We start from the raw sequence: 18,438 nt of genomic DNA on the forward strand, positions 1-18,438 counted from the left end.
ACAAGTACAAATTCAGAATAATTGGGAATAATAGGGAGCAACTGTTATTTTTGAATGCTGGGCCTTGTTACCCGCCGGGCCTGATATGCCTGCACTTCACCTACCTTATTTGTTTTACAAGGGGAAAAGTTGTTGATTAACCGCTCGTGCTAATATTGATACCCAAACAAGCGAAACATTTTTTTATTAAATAGGAGGCAAACGAGCAGACGGATCACCTGGTGGTTAGCGATTACCGCCGCCCATGGACACCCGCAACACCAGAAGGGTTGCAAGCGCGTTGCCGACCTTTAAGATGGGGGTCTTTTAAGGTTTGAAGGTCGTATCGGACAGTTAATTCCACAGTTTGGCTGTGCGAGGCAGGAAGTACATTCACAAATTCAAACATTCTAAAATTGAAGCACGAGCGTAGCGAGTGGTTCGTAAAATTGAACCTTGAGCGTAGTGAAGGTTTCGAGGGACGAAGGTTAAATAAAATTTTCATCACATCAGCTCGTAAAGGCCCTCTTGATTTTTCGAAACGGATAAGAAAAGTGGCATTTAGTTTGATGCAAATTTTGAGTTGTTTCCGTAGGTAAATTGGATCAGTTGGTTGGTAATATTGACTTTAAAATGATAAATATTGAATAACGTTAGTTTGAAATTGATTTTATGATAAAGTAAATATTATCGGAGATGATCGCTCTTAAAAAATATATGTCGCTAGTCATTTATAACCTAAAAGCGCCAAATTACGCAAAATTATATTGAAATGACACCTGTGTATTGAATTTGAAGAATACTTTAACAAGGGTAGTTATCTGTATGACAATGCACCTAAAATAATTTTCAAATGTATCTATTATTTCTATACTTAACACGATAACGAATTCTACGTAAACGAAACCGCGGGCAATCCCTAGTACATATAGAAATAAATAAGGGAAGGTAAGTTTCCATTAGTGTACTGTGTAAAATAACTATTTACCATTGATAATAATTTTATAAACGCTTTGCGTATTTTAAGGTCACCGCGCTAACCGCTAGCCCGCGACCGTCGATCGCTGCCTCCTGCCCCGGCGCACAGCGCGGCGCGCGAAAACGCCGCGCGTTTGAAATATAAGCTCGGAATGCATACTTACGTATCAGTATTTAGTGTCGCCGTGATTTTATATTTCTAATCTTTTGTGTGAGAAGTAAGATCTTTATTATGACCGTGTAATATTAACTCTACAGACTTTAATTCAATATTAGCTATACTGCTTAACCAGAAATCAATATCTAGACAAGCACATTGTCTACATTTCTAACTTTTTACATGTATACTAAGTTGATAGGTAATATCGTAATTTTGCAATATCAGCTACTCTAATTCTGTATTTACATAATAATTCGTGTTTTTACGTTCACCAGAAAGCAGCTGTTCCAGATTTCTAAAAACCGAATATTGTGAATAAATTAAAGTGTTATTGAATATGTTAAAGTTTTTTGTAACTTTAATTTTATATTTACATAGTTATTTAGCAAAAATTGAAATATTTAAATATGGCCGAACGCTCCACCTAAAATTTTCTAACTTTTTACATGAACGTTATTTAACATGCTTACAATAACATATCAAAAAAGAAAAAACTTTAATGTTATCAAAACCCATTTTTGTTCCACCGCTGGTCTAATATGAAACTTACCTCATTCGATAGCTTTTAAGTAAATCTTCGTTTTTGCTGGTCCTTTTATCGATACGTTAATCTTTTCATTCATAATTTTATGAATTCAACTTTTGCCTACTAAATTACACCCTACGCGGCAATACCTTGTGCCTATTCCCCGCGCCAGTACGCCCGTGGCCACTGCCAGCGTCGGACCTATGCTAGTTTAGTGGACGTTTCATAAAATGGGTAACCACTGTATAAATATGCAAATATGTTATACACACAATGTTTTTCAACATTCTTACGAAGAAAAGCAAAATAATTCTTAATTACTGTGACATTTCAGACATTCGCCCGTCATATTGTCAATTTATAACAAGTTGGGAAGCAAAGGCACACACCCGTCTAACCAATCCGGAATTCAGTCACGATTGATAAATTGTGTAAACAAATTTTATTAAAGGCTATTTCAAATTGAATCATTTTTAAACATATGTGTACGGGATTCAAATACCTATGTGGGAGTGTTTAGTGTATGGTGGTACCCTTCGAGCAACACCGGCTTCCGAGTGGTACCTAACCATTTCACCGCTTTTAGTTTCCGAGTTACCTACATGCGTTTTAAGGGAAGTGGTCGAAAAATGCCTAAAATGGTTTTGTGTTTAATATTAGGTAAGGTAGAAGTACTAGTGCTCGACGCTGCACTAGTATTCGACATGGGTATAGTGTGTAGCTTTCAAATAGAGCTCGACGGCTAATCCTTTTTTTTTTATTATGAATGGGCTTACTCATGGCCACAGACTCCTATTGTCTATTGTTAAGTAAAACCGCTCATGCCACGTGCCACAACCACCTGCATAAAAAATACGTACTCCGGTTACTGAGTGCGGCGAGTCGAACGCTACAGAACCAGTCTAAAATGTGTCATCGAGATGACACAAAGGCGCGTTATCGGAGAGCGCACCTACACTGGTTTTTTGAGCGTTGGCCTAGCCGGCGCTCAGGTGCCAAATAAAATAATTAAGACCCTTTTTTGCACGTAAGTAGCACGTGCGGTTTTACTTAACAATAGACAATAGGATTAGCCGTTGAGCTCTATTTGAAAGCTACACACTATACTTTATGTCAAAGTAATATAGGTTAAATTTGAACGGCGACGATCTTTCTGTATTCAAATTTAATTCTTGTCACTTTGACATAAAGTGCCCGTGTCGAATACTAGTGCAGCGTTGTGCACTAGTACTTCTACCTTATTTCCGCCAAGTCCGTACCGTGCTATATGGAAATTTATTCCAAAAAATGCTGTTTTTATATACCACACTGGTGGCAAGCCAGCATACGACCCGCATTCACCATAGCCTATGGACGCCTGCAGCTACGGGGATGTGACACATCATGCCAAATGTTGATTGATTTTATATAAAATAAAAGTCCTAATATATAAAATAAGCTTTCATAAGTAATAGTTACTGATTTTTAAAAAGCGCCATTCAATTAAAAGACATGTCTAGATCGCTTACCTTCTTTCAAGTACTTTCTAATGCTAAAAAAAACGAACTACAGTATTCCTCCTTATTTACAATACCTACTTGCCCGAAATTGACTTCTAGAATTAGACCAAGTCTGCGACGATTTTGATTGCACACGCAGTGCAAGTGTTAATCATAATTTCATGAAGGTTTGTCGTTCAAAATAACACTTGCACTGCGTGTGCAATCAAAATCGTTACAGAATTTTCTTGGTCTAACTCTATTATATTTTTAAGGTAAGTACTTAAGTACTAATTTCTGTCTCATAGTAATTGGGTATAATTTGATTAGGTTCTTAGTTTGTCGGGGTATACTCTCATATTGTATATAATTTCATTAAGTACTCATTAAATTACGAATTTGCTAATAAACCTTATTCGATATTATTTGCCGGAAAAAATCCCGGAACTGACAAATCAGAATATTCAGAATACCGATGGCGCCAGAATAAGGATGTAGACGTGCTGCGCGGGAATGGTGCGGCGGGGCGCGCGGGGCCCCCGCCCGCCTGTTCTACCACTCGTCTGCTTCACCCCCTCGGAAACGTAAAACTCAACTATAAGAGCGCCTTAACATCACAACGCCGTCTATTGAAAATTTGAAATTAACTAATAACTTGCAAAATTACAGTATGATACATATAAGTGAATAATCATGCGGACACAGAACACAGACACAGTATCTACGACAACGAAGCACACGAAAATCGCAACTTTACGGAACAAAAATTACAATAAAAAGTGGATGAATATTTAAACACTATACATGCAATACATATTATACTTGAGTTATAGAACAAGAACTATGATGATAACCTCCGATGATTAAAACTAACTAACTAGTAGGTACTTATGTAATGTCTGTGTTTATTTAGACTTTAAATGAAGTAAGGAAGGAAGTATTCAACCAGCTAGAACTACACTACTGCATGCAATAATTCATCTTATACTAACGCTCAACCCAGTGCAGTTTCGCACATGGCTCAAGTAAGCTTTGACATATTTCCTGGTGAGTCCACATTTACCGCACGTCAGTCCACCATACGCCTTCGTTATGTCATATAAGTGGGCTTTAACTGCGGCCTCATCTTGCAAATCCTGATAAACACAATTTAACGATATGTGTCAAGCGAAATCAACGAAAGTGGATGGATTAACTGTTTTTCGCCGTTTTTCTGTCCCGTGAGCCAGGAGACAACGGTAACACTGTTGGTTGCCAAAATATTGTAACCCATTCTACTGACATGTTAAGTAGTTGGCCCATTAATGGCCTTTTTTGGATTTTGGGTCATTCTACTCTCATTCCCCTGGAATCTCATTCCCCTGGCTAAACTTATTCGCAAATTGTTAGGAGGTTCCACTTAGCTGTTTTGATTGTAGATGGAACTTGCCACGAGTTACACAGTCACCACAAATGAGATGCTAATAAAGCGGAATTTCCTGGGAATTAGTGAATAGGTCAGGCCAGGAGAATGAGATTTTTGTAGAATGACCTATTTTATGGTCAGGTTACGAGGGCCTAAAGGTCTTGAAACCATTGCCTGACAGAATAATGCCTTTTTTAATTTAAATGATAAAATACCTATTTTTTACTTGAAAATCATTTTTAAGTATTTTTTTAATTTAAATATGAACTATGGCGTCGTAAGCAGACGCTACGACTTACACGTGTATATTTCTATTACCAATTAATGTTCTGTTCTCATAAAAAAAGCTTACCACAGGTAATTCTCCACATTTCCAAGCTAGATAATCATGTCGAGATGATCTGTGTTCATTCCATTCCGAGTCCTGCATAGATTCTTCACACACGGCACATATGACTTGGCCGGCTCGATCGTCGGCAGGCTGTTCTTTAATTTTGACTCTAGATTCTACTAGTTCCTCGCTAGACCGCAGTTCAGATGAACAATCAGCCTGTAACATAAGAATCTCATAAAAATAACAAATAAAATTTGATCACGTGTTAAAGATGTCGTCGAGGAATCCCTGTTAAAATATAAAATGTTATACCTATAATAAGGTACTAACTTTTGATCCCGAGCATCTTCTCACGTGGCTCAAGTAAGCTTTTACATATTTCCTAGTGAGTCCGCATTTACCGCACGTGAGCCCACAACCCGTCTTCGTGATCTCGCTCAAGTGTTCACGAAGCGCAACATCATTGTGGATATCCTGGAAATATTAAAGAGGGGCTTAAACGTACTTTCAAATATACCGTTAACTTTCTACCCAAGCATGATATTGAAATCAAATATATTTTTGCCCACTTTAATTCAAATTAAAATACCTATCGAAGCAACATTCTGAAAAGAGATGAGCATTATCATACCAACGACGGTTCTCCCAATTTCCAAGCCAGATAATCATGTTTTGAAGAGATGTGCTGTATCCAATCGCCTTCAACACTTAGTTGGCAGACCCCACAAATGATAGACTTATTATTCTCTGTCGGCAGTTGCGTCTTTGATCGACAGTGAATTTTGACCTCATTTATTGAAGTTAATGGCGAATCAAAATGCTCAGTCCTAGAGTTATTTGCCGGAATGCATGCCCCAGTATCATGTTCTCGATCCGTTGCAAAAAGTGTCGTACTACCACAAGATGTATCTTTTGGAGGGCTGTTTTTAACTGGAATGTTCTAAAACATAAAAAGTGTTTTTTGATTTATTTAAACTCAGACAAAATACATAAATTTACAAATGGCGGACTTTTAAGTCTAATGGTATTTTTTTTTAATAACCATGTAAAAATGGTGCACAAAAGAAAACTAAGAAAATACTTAATCCTCGTCGTCCTTAAGTCGGCAGTAAAGTATGTCTGAATCTAAATAATTGATGTTTCATTATATGGTGTATTTCAATATGACATAAAATACACATTAGTCACGCAGCGAATGGCTAATGATTGATAAATAAATGATAATCTCTCAGTATACCTCAAAAAACTTACCTTCACAGACTTCGTTGAAGTATGTTGCTCCTCAATATAAGCACATGTTTCTTTAGTTTCCAGTAACTGTGTAAGTGTTCCTTGTTTTTTATTTTTCGCTGGTGGTTCTCCATTATCGGGAGGAACGACAGAAGAAAGTTTTCGCTTCTGTAATATTTTTTTTTAACTATAATACGTACTGAATTTAAACTACATATACATCAAGTAAGAATGTAAATAGATATACAAACCTGTCCAGTTTTTGAAGAAGGTTCATCTGTATCATTTGTTATCCCTCCGCAGTTTTGTAAGATATTTACAGTTAGCATTGTATTTTCAACCATGTGCTTCTTTTCAGCTTCCTGCTTTTTATCGTCCTTCAATAAAATAAAATAAAATTTGTGAATAAATATATTCCAAGAGTACGTATATAAATAAAATGTAATGTAATACAAAACATGGCAATCTGGAGAAGTTTACAAAAGGTATTGCAAAAGTGACAAAATTACATAACAAAACAAATTGTATCAATGTATCTTAAAATGAAGAAATGTTAATGAAGAAAAATTAAGATAATACTTACATTCTTCCATATATGCTCGATATATACCCTTGATGTAACATTGTTTTCTGTTTCCTTTTTATTGATAGGTTTAATTTCGTTCCAACACAATCTATAAGGGACTTCATCGCAAACATCAATAGGATAGTCTTTTATATCATCATCAATGGTTACAGGAGCATCATCTTCACTATAAATACTAAATATGAGATCAGGCGTACATTCCATCCTTGCATTATTCCAGAAATGAATATGTTCATAACTGTTTACATCATCATACGACATTAATCGGCCAAAATCATGGCAAAGACATACTTCTATTTCATTACAAATATTAATAGTTCGATCAGGCAGATCTATGGCGTGTGTAGATGTGTTAGAACCTTTAAAAGTGGACACAGTAATATTTTTCCAGCCCTGTCTACCTCTACGTTCATACGTTTTAGTAGGCGGGTAATTTTGAATTACTTTGGTTATTCCTGAACCACCCGGTTTTTCAACACCTTGAATGGACGATTTCGAATAGGTGATGTTTTTCTTATTACTCACTGCGTTGCCCCCAACCGTTTTATTTCTTTCCATAAAATGATTTCTCTTTTTTAAGTCAGCAAATTCGCTTAAGTATTTAGCTATTTCTCTAATCTTGTCCTCATGAACAGCAGCTTTATTCACGTAGTGAAGATCCAGATTATTCCTCTCTCGAGAACTAACATTTTTACATGCATCAGGTGTATTCTTGCTATTTTTTCGTTCATTTCTGTTTTCAACAAGTTCGTTTTGCTCACAAACTTGTTTCTTATAATGTTTGAAATATACAATGGGACTTCCTGCAGATGTTTCTTGAACGGCATTGTTTTCGTCCTGCATGTGTTTACTTATTAGTGAAGTTTCTATGGGATTGCTGGCTTTATTTTCATCGGTGGTTTTTCGTGTTGGTTTAGATCGTAGACATTCACCTTCACTTTTCATCACATTGTTTGTGACTGAATTACGAAACGAAACCTGTCCATCATCCCGATCATCCATGAAAGAAATATTCTGATCAGGGTTTATCAAATCGGCCTCTCCGTTTTGCAGTGTACTCAGTAGTTCAACAACATTATTTTCTGATATGTTAGCATCCGTCCTACTCTCGAGTGCATCCTGGCTAGTGTCCCTATCAGAAGCCGTTTTCTCACTTTGTAAACAAGCTTTCATTTGAGAGTATTGATTACCAGGCGAAATTTGAATTTCATTTACAGCTTTAATAACATGCGGCGTTACATTATTTTTATCTAGCGACATATCAGATTTATCTTCATTCGATATGGCATTAGTTAAAATAACTTCATTATTTTTGTGTTTTCTAGAGAAACTTGCATTTACTTCAAAAGAGTCTTCTTTAACTGCATTGCCACCATGCTCAGAACATGTATTTCTTTGCGCACTAATATTTCCCCGCTCTAACATTAAATTACTTTCGAACACAAAATCAATTTGACATGGTACAATTACAGAAGTATCAATTGCCACTTGATCTTCTAAAATCACTTCTTGTTTGTGTGGAATTGGTAATGCTTCAAGATTTTGTGGAGGATCTACCTCATTTTGAGTAGTCATTATGAACTCGGACTCAGTTGTGTTCAAAACAGTGCATAGATCAATTTTGGTCATATTCTGTAACATTTCAAAACCTTCTTTGGAAACGTCATCTTCTTTTCTAAAATTCTCCTCAAATATGTCATATTCATTAACACGAACCATTTCAACTGGTTCAACACTTCCAGTTTCATTAGATATTAAATCCACAGTTAAGTCGTCTTGTCGAACGCTGTTTTTGTTGTGACTTTTTATTGTAGTATTTATCGGAACATGAATAAATGAATTTTCTTTTGGTAAATTATTATTTTTTAATTTATATAACTGGGATGGATAAATTATTTCCTCTGAAATTATATTGATTTTATTTACAGTGGATTTACTCAAATCATGTTTGACAGAGCATCCATTATTACTGCTACTGCAATCCGAAGAATAGGCTTCATCTGCGTGATCATCAATAAGTGTTTGCATTTCGAGATCGTGCATTTTAATATTGCCGTTGAAAATCTGATCACATTGTTTATTCTCCTGAGTATTTGAGGAAATTGGACTCATTTTTTGTACGTTAGACAAAGATACATGTTCTCGGTGCACGTCTATGGACCCTTCTTCAGTTTTTTCAATTATATTTTCTTCATTTACAAATCCAGCACTAACTACTTCTGTGCTTTCTACTACAACATTTCCAACGATCTCTATTTCTCCTTGGATGACACTTGTATTGTTTGAAATAAAAGTTGGACTCAAAAAAACTGACTTTTTCATCAATTCTGCAGTTTCTATAATTGATGTTGATTTTATTTCTGAAGATGATTGGATAACAGAAGTGGGGACATGTGAATCGAAATCTTCTTTAAAGGATAATTTATTTTCACAGTGTCCACTCTCTTTGGAAGTAACATTTAAATCTGCAAGTAATAGTATAAATATAATACTTTTAAGAAAGCATCATCTTGTAAAATATCAAATAGGTACTTAATAATTTCCAGATATGTCAGTAAATTTAGTCAAAAATTTTGGCAAGGTAATATTAGTAACAGTAGTGGTGAAACTTGCCTGTAATTTGAGAGTTTGAGATACTTCCTGTTGGTGATCCATAATTTCCTAAATTAATGCCCAACTTTTCCAATAGATTTGGAGGCAAGACAAATACTTCTGGAGATTCCTTTTTAGTTTTGGTTTTTGAGCCTTTGCGCGTTGTGACCTTTGTTTTATTCATTTTTATTTTATTTCAATCAATAACAAACCATGGGCTAAGTATAAGCTGCACACTGAAAAGCATTGCAAAATATTAACAATAATGGGAGATCCAACACATGATAATATCAAGTAATAAAGCATTCTAGATTTGAATTAAATATTTGGTGTTTTATCGTGATAGTTTTCAAGTTACTATAAGTACTAGTTAAGGTGGGTATGAAGGTAATCATTGTAATGCCAAATATGCAAAATGTATGCTGGATACATTTTAATCCACTTGTATAGCAAACAGGGTGAAATTTATTTTCTTTAAATAATTTGTGAACCAAAAGAAACACTACTAGGTTACGTATGTTAAATTAATGAATACCTAGTCCACATTCCACTGAAACGATTTTTAATATATCCCTATATTAATCCCTTTGGGCCTAACGTGAATGATCGTTTGCAAATCTTGTAACATGTTGTGTAACCAATCATTACGACACCGAAGGTTTCTATTAACAGTTTTTTTTATGAAACAATAGGTACACAGACATCACGAGGTACATAGGAAGGAATGAAGGAATTTTACATGATTTGTAGGTAAGGGGTCATCTATTAATTACGTCACACGAATTTCTAAGTTTTTGACCCCTCCCCCCCTCCTTGTCACACTTGGTCACATTTGGAAAACCCCTCCCCCCTAGTATGACGTCACATTTTTTCTACGAAATCGCCAAATCGAATTAAGTAAGTACCTAAGTATTACAAAATATTTTTGACGATATAAATATTAGTAGTTTTATAACCCAAAACTGCTTAAGTAAGAAAATTAAACGAATAAAAACGATTATCGTTTTAAAAACTTGTTATTTAAATGTACAGCGAATAAAATAATTTAATTAAATTTTCGGTTACTGATGAAGTTAAAGTGACGTCACAAAGTTTGTGTCTCCCCCCTCCCCCATGTCACAATATGTCACATTTTCTTGACCCCCTCCCTCCCCCTAAACGTGTGATGTAATTAATGGATGACCCCTAATTGAGTAATTTCAGCGTAGGTATAGGGTAAAACTGATTGCCCGATGTTTATTATACTTTAGACTGAACTTTTTTGTCACCCTTCCGCAGGGATCGGATCTGGGGAGTCCCCCAAATAGTCATTTGTGCTAGTTTTAATTTAGTTTTTATTTAATTATTTAGATGTGTTGAAATGTATTTGTTTGTGTATGTATTTTGTGATTTGACAATTTAATTGATTAATATATATAAAATTTGAGTAAATAACAAAAAAATTAAAATACTTAAATAAAGTTTGGGAATCGGATTATACAGTATATTTTGATTAATTTTTGCTTGTGGGTGATTAAATAATTAGGCGTGAATTATATTTAATCTTTAGAGAAAAAAAAACGATGTATTTAGATTAGTTTCACGCCAAACACAACAAATTTTATTTTACTTAAGATTTTTTTTTAATGTAGTCAGCGTATTTACTGACGTAGAAAAAAACGATGCCCACCGATCCCATTCACAAGACCAATAAAAAGCCCCAAAAAAGACATTAATTTCAAGCTACAAGGCTCATAATGCGCATAATGCACATGTGCATAAACGCACTATGTAATGGAAACAAGAAATATTTATCAACAAATCGGCAGAGGTATTTAGCTCTCAGATGAATTTATTGAGACAGTTTGGATTGGAAGACCCTAAAACTCTGTTTATAAAAATGTTTGTGGATAAGTTTGCCATTGTACTATAAGGTGTATTCGGGTAATACCGACTGTCGGATAATTCCGAAAATCAGATGAAAATCACCCTAAATTCCATCATAATAAAATTCCGTTTTCGGAATTAACCGACAGTTTTCGACATTCGGAATGACCCGAGTAAACCTTAGTTCGTTTTTTTAGCATTAGAAATAAGTGTGTCTTTTAATTGAAAAACACATTTTAAAAATACGTTACGACATGTAACAATTATGAATCTAATACGATCATTTATATTCTTCTGCTTTCATAAGTAATAGTTGCTGATTTTTAAAAATCGTTTTTAAATTAAAAGACACATCCGGATTGTTTACCTTATTTATAATACTAAAAAAAAACTATACTACTTACCAGGCACTACTTATGCAACTGGCTATAAATTACCCATCCTAGCCACTTGTAATATAATTATTGGTATATAAATAAATATTAGTTATTGTGAGAATAAATAGTATACCAGGAAGTAAAAACAAATTAAAAAATCACTTGTAATAGATTAATTTTACAGATTAAAATCTAATTAGATACCAATGTTATATACAATTAGCTCTCTTAGCAATGAAAATAGTATAAGAAATAGGTGGAGCCACTTCTTCTTGCCACTTATTGCCATGGCTATGTCTCCTGGATCACACTGTGAAGCCCCGGTTGTAGGTATATTATTTCATTTTACCATTTTACCAAACATGTCTTTTTAAACTATTTTTTTTAGCTTAGCTAATATTGGTCATTGTTTATTTTAATTAAACTACTCATAATTTCTGAACTTGAGATTAATAAACCTAAATATTTGTAAGTAGGTAATCAAAAGAACATTTAGTTATATTTTTTTGAATATTAAAAAAATTGTATAAAAAAATGTTAATAATTTATTTTAGGTTTTTGTAATAAAATGCATGCAAAGACTTGTTTACATTTTTGACTTCGCTGTAAAAATGCAAAAAAAAATTGATGCATGTTCATGTGTCAACTGAAAAAACTAATAAAAACCAAAAATTACAAAATGCTTTTCAGCATAGGTGCTCAACATATTTATTCAGAGATTCAGTACCTATGTAGGTGTAAAGCTTTTAGGAATTTTGACATAGCTGTGACAAGATTCAACCACTTAAATTATAAAAATTATACCTACGTTTTGAACTTTCAGCTGAGTATGTAATTTTATTTGTGTTAACAATTAACAGGCTCTAATAAAAATATAAGGAAATAAAAACAAAAATACATTGTGCATAATCCCTCGTCGGGATTTGAACCATGGTCCATGATCATCACAACCAAAATCACGTGTCCACTTTACAACTGAGCTAAAAAGCAAACTGTAACTTCTACCAAAATTGTCAATACCTTTTGTAAAACATCCAAAGTAAAATTAAAAAAATAATGAAATAAGGATGTTATACCAGGAAATGAATCAATTGCGACTTACCTGATTTACAATCTTCCTGAATGATCGGAGAATCACATAAAATGTTTACATTTTGAGAAATGTCCAATATTCTGTCAATTATTTTAAATATCTTCACAATATTTTAGCTATACTGTAGTATACTGCGCTTTTAAATGGATAATTTCAAAAATTCCAACATTTTCTGAACCTAGAATAGGTTAGGATTATTTTTTTAATTAGTCGTGAATTGTTATTTGACTTTTAACAAACTAGATGCTGACTTTTTTGCCAGTACACAATCGGTAATTTTTTAGTTGTTTAGATTATTACATTTTTAATAGAAAAATATAAAGATAAATGATATATTACTTTACATGTTACAAATTACAATTTTATTTATTAAAATCTAAGGGCATAGGCTGCCATTGAAAAATTTAAAACACTATCTGCCTCTCTGTCGCTTAAACCAAGAGCGATAGAGAAATAAATAACGATTTTCGACTCATACTCAACTCAAATGGTCAAATGTCAAACTGACATTAATTTGTAAGCGCATGCATCTTGTGAGTTCAATTTAAATGTTAAAATTATACTTACTAATTACTTGAATAATTCTGATCATTCGATTTTAATATTCTTAAATGGGACAACGATAAGCCTACAAAATTAAACACTATCGCACTCGATTAGTCTTCATAAAATTTAAAATATCTTACCCCAGTTAGTCTTGATCAAGTCGCTTTTAAAACAATTTCTTTTATAATATGGGTTCTAAAGCTCTAGCTTTCACCGTTCAGGCAGAATGTACAGTTACAAAGGCTCGAGCAGGACTAATGGAGCTACCCCATTATAAAGTGAGAACTCCTGTCTTTATGCCGGTTGGAACACAGGTTAGTTGCATTATTCAGCTGCGCAAAACTAACAACAGTATGCTCGATATAAGTTTGAACGATGTACTTGTGCCGCAAGTTGATAGCGTAAAATACCTAGGATTTGTAATTGACGAGGGGCTGTCATGGGCACCACACATAGATGAAACTTGTAATAAGCTGTCTTCAGCGTCCTATGCATTATCTAGGTTGGCTCCCAGTCTGTCTATAGATAATTTAAAAAAAGCATACTATGGATACTTTAATTCCATTCTAACCTACGGAATTGATTTGTGGTGTACCGCAGCCGAACGTGACAGGATATTCAAAATCCAAAAACGTGCCATCCGGGTTATTGCTAAAAAACCTGTTGAATACCCGGCACAAGAACTATTTAAAAAACACAAAATCTTAACTTTGCATAGCATTTACATCCTTGAGGCTTGCAAATACGTCAGACTGAATCTAAGCTCATACATGACCACCGCGCAGCGTCTCGGCTGCGACGCGCGCCGCCGCCCGCACCTGCTGCTCGTGCCGCGCGCCCGCCTAGCCAAAACACGCAAGTCGCTCGCTGTGTTTGGCGTTAAAATCTATAATGCTCTTCCAGCAGATATTAAAAATTCACCAACCGATGCAATCTTTCTTAAAAAATTAAAAGAATATCTTCTAGGCATGGCCTTTTATAGCATTGATGATTTTTTCGAATCATAGAATATCATCACTAATCCAAAAATATATAGGTAAAAATTGTCAGTAAATAAGAACAAAAAAACTATACTCATCCTTTTCTTTTGGGTGCTAGTACTAGTGTAAGACAAAGATAATATGATTCTCTCTGTCAATGTTTGAAATGAGACAATTAAATGCAAATGCAATGCAAATAAATGCAAAAATTAAAAATAAACTATTATTCTGTTTTAATTACAATAGGAAAACGTAACCTGATGGAAGATAGTAGTTTAAAAGTTACGTTTTACAGTGATACAACAAGACTAAAATAATAAAAAAATTGCTCAATATTTTATGATACTTAACACTTTCAGTGCCAAGCGTCCCATTTCCAATAGGTACAAAATGAACCCACCCAGCAGTTTCTTGTCAGTTAATGTGTAAATAATATTGTTCTTTTCATAAGTTAATTAATTATTTTACAGGGAACAATGAAAGGTATATTGCCCGAACAATTGGAAAGTTTGGATTGTGAAATAATATTAGGAAATACTTACCACTTGGGCAACCGCCCAGGCACAGATGTGCTGAGCAAGGCTGGAGGCCTTCACAAGTTCATGGGCTGGAACAGAGCTCTGCTCACTGACTCTGGTGGATTTCAAATGGTATCTCTTCTAAAATTGGCTGAAATTACCGAAGAAGGTGTCAAGTTCAGATCACCTTATGATGACTCTGAAATCATGTTGACCCCTGAGAAGTCTATTGAGATACAAAATTGCATAGGTGAGCACTTCCTGCTTCTTTTATTTTTAACATGTTAACTGTCCCAACCTTACAGCCTCGTAAAGGAGGCTTGTTATAGCCCATAAATACAGGGCCTGGACACTGAATATTATAGACATACATATTAGACATGATAGCTCTTATTGAAATCAGTTACATCCTGAGCTACTAAATTTTTACTTCTTGTTCATCTTATATAATTTCAATTTTTAAATGGTTTACCTTCACTCCATCCATGTTTGTACAATAGAGGGTTGACAATGTTAACATTAACATACTTGTAACTTTTATGTATATGTGTAATTTCAGGTGCAGATATTATAATGCAGTTGGATGATGTTGTCCAAACCACATTCAATGACTATGATAGAATCAAGGAGGCTACTGAAAGAACTAGCCGCTGGCTAGACCGGTGTCTAAAAGCCCATAAGAGGCCCACTGAACAAAACATCTTTCCCATAGTTCAGGGCTTGTTAAATGCAGAATTGAGAGAAAAAAGTGCAAGAGAACATATGACTAAGGATGTCAATGGATTTGCTATTGGTGGACTTAGGTAAATAGATGTACAACTTTTAATTTAACCTCCTGAGAATCCCTGCTTGCAATTTTTTGTACATATTCAAGTTCAATAACAAAACAATTACTTCAGGAGGTGAAATATTTTTATATCAAATATTACTGATGGCAGTGGGAGCCCTAGCAAACTATTTAGGTTGTAGAACCTTTATAGTCTTTATACTTGTGCTGTATTTTGTTTAGCAAGAAGATCGGGTATGTGAGCCACCTAAGGGCGCATCAGAGAGTAGATCAGCTACACTCTAGTAACACAAGTTAAAAACTGCCTATTCCAGAGCACAGTCGCTGTGGCCGAATTCCGTCAGGAGAGCATCATCATCATCATTTTAATTCAGATTTATGTTGTTTATTTACAGTGGAGGTGAATCAAAAGATGATTTTTGGCCCATGGTTACCTTGAGTACCGACATTCTGGACAAAAATAGACCTCGCTATTTAATGGGAGTGGGAGTAGCCATTGACCTGGTGGTTTGTGTGGCCCTGGGTGTAGACATGTTTGATTGTGTGTTCCCAACAAGAACAGCAGTAAGTTGATCCATTTAGCTACAGTGTAAATATTTTTTCATAATGCTTTTATGTTTAAAATACCATACACTAAGATACTTTCATGATGAATGAGCCCTTAGAAATGTATTTATGTTCTGTAAGTAAGATAACTCAACAGTTACGTGAATTTCAGAGATTTGGCTGTGCACTTGTCAATAGAGGACAACTCAATCTTAAACAAAAACAGTATGAAACCGACTTGAACCCAATAGACAAGGATTGTACATGTTCAACATGCAAAAACTACACTAGAGCTTATCTGCACTGCATTGTCACTGTGGAGACAGTTGCTTGCCATTTACTGTCAGTGCATAACATTGCTTATCAGGTATGTAATCATATTATAGCTAGCATGTCTTGTCGCAACTTGCGCGAGGACAAACAAGTGAGACTGCGAAGCTGTGTAACTCCCTTATTCATAAATGTCTACTAAAGTTGACCAGCCAATAAAAATTGTTTGTCCCTTTCCGACGTATTGGTATGATGGAAAGGGACAAATGATTATTATCAGCTTGTCAACTTTAGTAGACGTTTATACGTTTATGAATAAGGGGGTAAGTCCTTATAGATATGCTAGCCATACTGAGTTTGCGTGTTGTGCCATTATTGAATTTGTTAGGAGAAATTTTTAATATCTACTTGACACAAGGCTTCTTTGTTAATCTAATCTTGGTATTTGTTTATTTTCTTTTACAGATGCGTCTTATGAGAACCATGCGAGATTGCATACAAAAAGGGACATTCCCAGAATTTGTAAGGAAGTTTGTTAAAGAAGCATTCCCAGATGAAAACTACCCTACATGGGTGATTAATTCCCTTAATTCTGTTGGAATCAACATAGAAATCGATAAAAATAAAAGTTAATTATAAAATTAAAAATTCAATGGTTTATTTTCCTCATCACATGAAATCATCTGAGTCATTGCCATCATAATTAGTGCTCATGTTTTCTGGTTTCATAAGAGTTGAGTAGCTTCTAAGTTCTGCTTCTTCCTTTTTCTTTTTCTCCTCCTCCTTTTCTTTTTCTTTCTTTTCTCTTAGCAGTTTCTTTTTGTCTTCTCTCTCAGATCTATCCCTTTCTTCCCGCTCTTGTCTCAGGTCTGGAAAAGCTTCCTTCTTTGTTTTGTTAAGTCTATTTACAATTTCGTTATGTCTTTTGGCCACTCTGACTTTTCTTACATCTTTATCTTTGTGGAATGCAACTTGGCCAGCCTGTAAAAAGAAACAAAATGGTTAGTTCTTCTGACTATAAAACCTTGTTTGAGAATGTAGTAGGTATTGCTAATAAAGGGGTATAAAACTTAATAACACAGGTGGTTTGTTATATTGCCCTAAGTTTTTAAGTCCATACAATTAAACAAATTTCATCAATTCATTTACAACAAGGTGATAATGTCATATAAAGCTGATTTTATGATGGAGACCAAAGGTGGCCATAGGAACTCTATGATAAAACAATGCAACCTCATTGTGTTTAGGTTTGTTAGAATTATTCTCAATGAGTATTACTTTACTGTTGATAGAAAAGTACAGTCAACAGCTAAATTGTATCAAAAATGAAATTGTTTACAAAATTGAGAGTCAGTCTTTCAACATTGTAGTATTCATGCAAAATGTATGACAAAATATAATACTTTACCTCCATAGCAGCAGTCTTTTTTAAATTAGACCACATGGTGTAGACAATATCTATGTCATTCATCTTATTTCCCATTATAGAGTTGGCCTTTACTAACTGACAAGCATCATCAAGGACTGAATTGGGTATATCATCTATTGTTTGACCCTGAAACAAAAAAAAAAGTAGATAGAATATTTGCAACAGGCCCAACGCTAATGAGGGATGATGCATCCTCACTTCGTATTATGTTGTTTGTACTTACAGGCTCTAAACGAAGGTAAACATGAGCAGATGATACTTTGTCGACATGGAACCACACATCCTCAGGCCAGCCCCATTTGATTAAATCTTCGTCTGAAACGAAAAGGATAAGTTGATTTAACGATAATTTTGCACATGATGACTATTCTAAAGTGAAAAATATCCAGGTATATAAGGGAAATGTTGAGAATTTTATGAACGTATATTCTTACATACTTTCATGTTTGTCAGCACCCATGAATAAGGTTACAGGCGGAGATACTACATCACTAGTAAAATAGAAAACCATTTTTGATTTTTTCCCAGGAATTCCTTAATTCTATTTAATTAAATCCTTAATAAATTTCCAACCTATACACATCTAATTTGACATTGACAAATGAGGAAACAAATGACAGTTACCATGCCATGTGTTGCCGCTGTAAAAAAGATTATAACTTTATCACACTGTCGGACAAAATTCAAACATTATTACCCCGGCTACTCACGTAACGATAAATCGTTGCGATAAAACTGTGCAGATAAATCGAACCGTG

The 18,438-nt window shown here is 34.6% G+C and overlaps 3 protein-coding genes across 3 annotated transcripts in view; 1 reads left to right on the plus strand and 2 right to left on the minus strand.

Annotated features, from left to right (window-relative positions):
- Positions 1 to 12,783, minus strand: part of LOC134663639 (uncharacterized) — a 39,360-nt gene extending 26,577 nt beyond the window's left edge. The window contains exons 1-9 of the mRNA XM_063520061.1: positions 12,614 to 12,783; positions 9,290 to 9,504; positions 6,674 to 9,141; positions 6,342 to 6,467; positions 6,112 to 6,258; positions 5,492 to 5,800; positions 5,191 to 5,334; positions 4,879 to 5,076; positions 4,114 to 4,257 (exon numbers count right to left, since the gene is read on the minus strand). Coding sequence (XP_063376131.1) covers positions 4,114 to 4,257; positions 4,879 to 5,076; positions 5,191 to 5,334; positions 5,492 to 5,800; positions 6,112 to 6,258; positions 6,342 to 6,467; positions 6,674 to 9,141; positions 9,290 to 9,452 — 3,699 coding nt within the window. The 5' untranslated portion in view covers positions 9,453 to 9,504; positions 12,614 to 12,783. The remainder of the gene's footprint in view (positions 1 to 4,113; positions 4,258 to 4,878; positions 5,077 to 5,190; positions 5,335 to 5,491; positions 5,801 to 6,111; positions 6,259 to 6,341; positions 6,468 to 6,673; positions 9,142 to 9,289; positions 9,505 to 12,613) is intronic.
- LOC134663651 (queuine tRNA-ribosyltransferase catalytic subunit) lies at positions 301 to 16,904 on the plus strand. Its single transcript, XM_063520093.1, has 7 exons — positions 301 to 311; positions 13,311 to 13,464; positions 14,601 to 14,898; positions 15,208 to 15,451; positions 15,831 to 15,999; positions 16,154 to 16,348; positions 16,717 to 16,904. Exons 2-7 carry the CDS (start codon positions 13,339 to 13,341, stop codon positions 16,882 to 16,884), a joined length of 1,200 nt encoding a protein of 399 aa, XP_063376163.1. The 5' UTR covers positions 301 to 311; positions 13,311 to 13,338; the 3' UTR covers positions 16,885 to 16,904.
- LOC134663655 (coiled-coil domain-containing protein 25) lies at positions 16,897 to 18,283 on the minus strand. The gene is made up of 4 exons (XM_063520097.1): positions 18,119 to 18,283; positions 17,904 to 17,995; positions 17,660 to 17,806; positions 16,897 to 17,232 (listed from the first exon to the last, which is right to left on the minus strand). Exons 1-4 carry the CDS (start codon positions 18,189 to 18,191, stop codon positions 16,921 to 16,923), a joined length of 624 nt encoding a protein of 207 aa, XP_063376167.1. The 5' UTR covers positions 18,192 to 18,283; the 3' UTR covers positions 16,897 to 16,920.
- Between the last annotated feature and the right edge of the window lie 155 nt (positions 18,284 to 18,438).

This window comes from Cydia fagiglandana, chromosome 4 (genome assembly GCF_963556715.1).
Source record: "Cydia fagiglandana chromosome 4, ilCydFagi1.1, whole genome shotgun sequence".
NCBI lineage: Eukaryota > Metazoa > Arthropoda > Insecta > Lepidoptera > Tortricidae > Cydia > Cydia fagiglandana.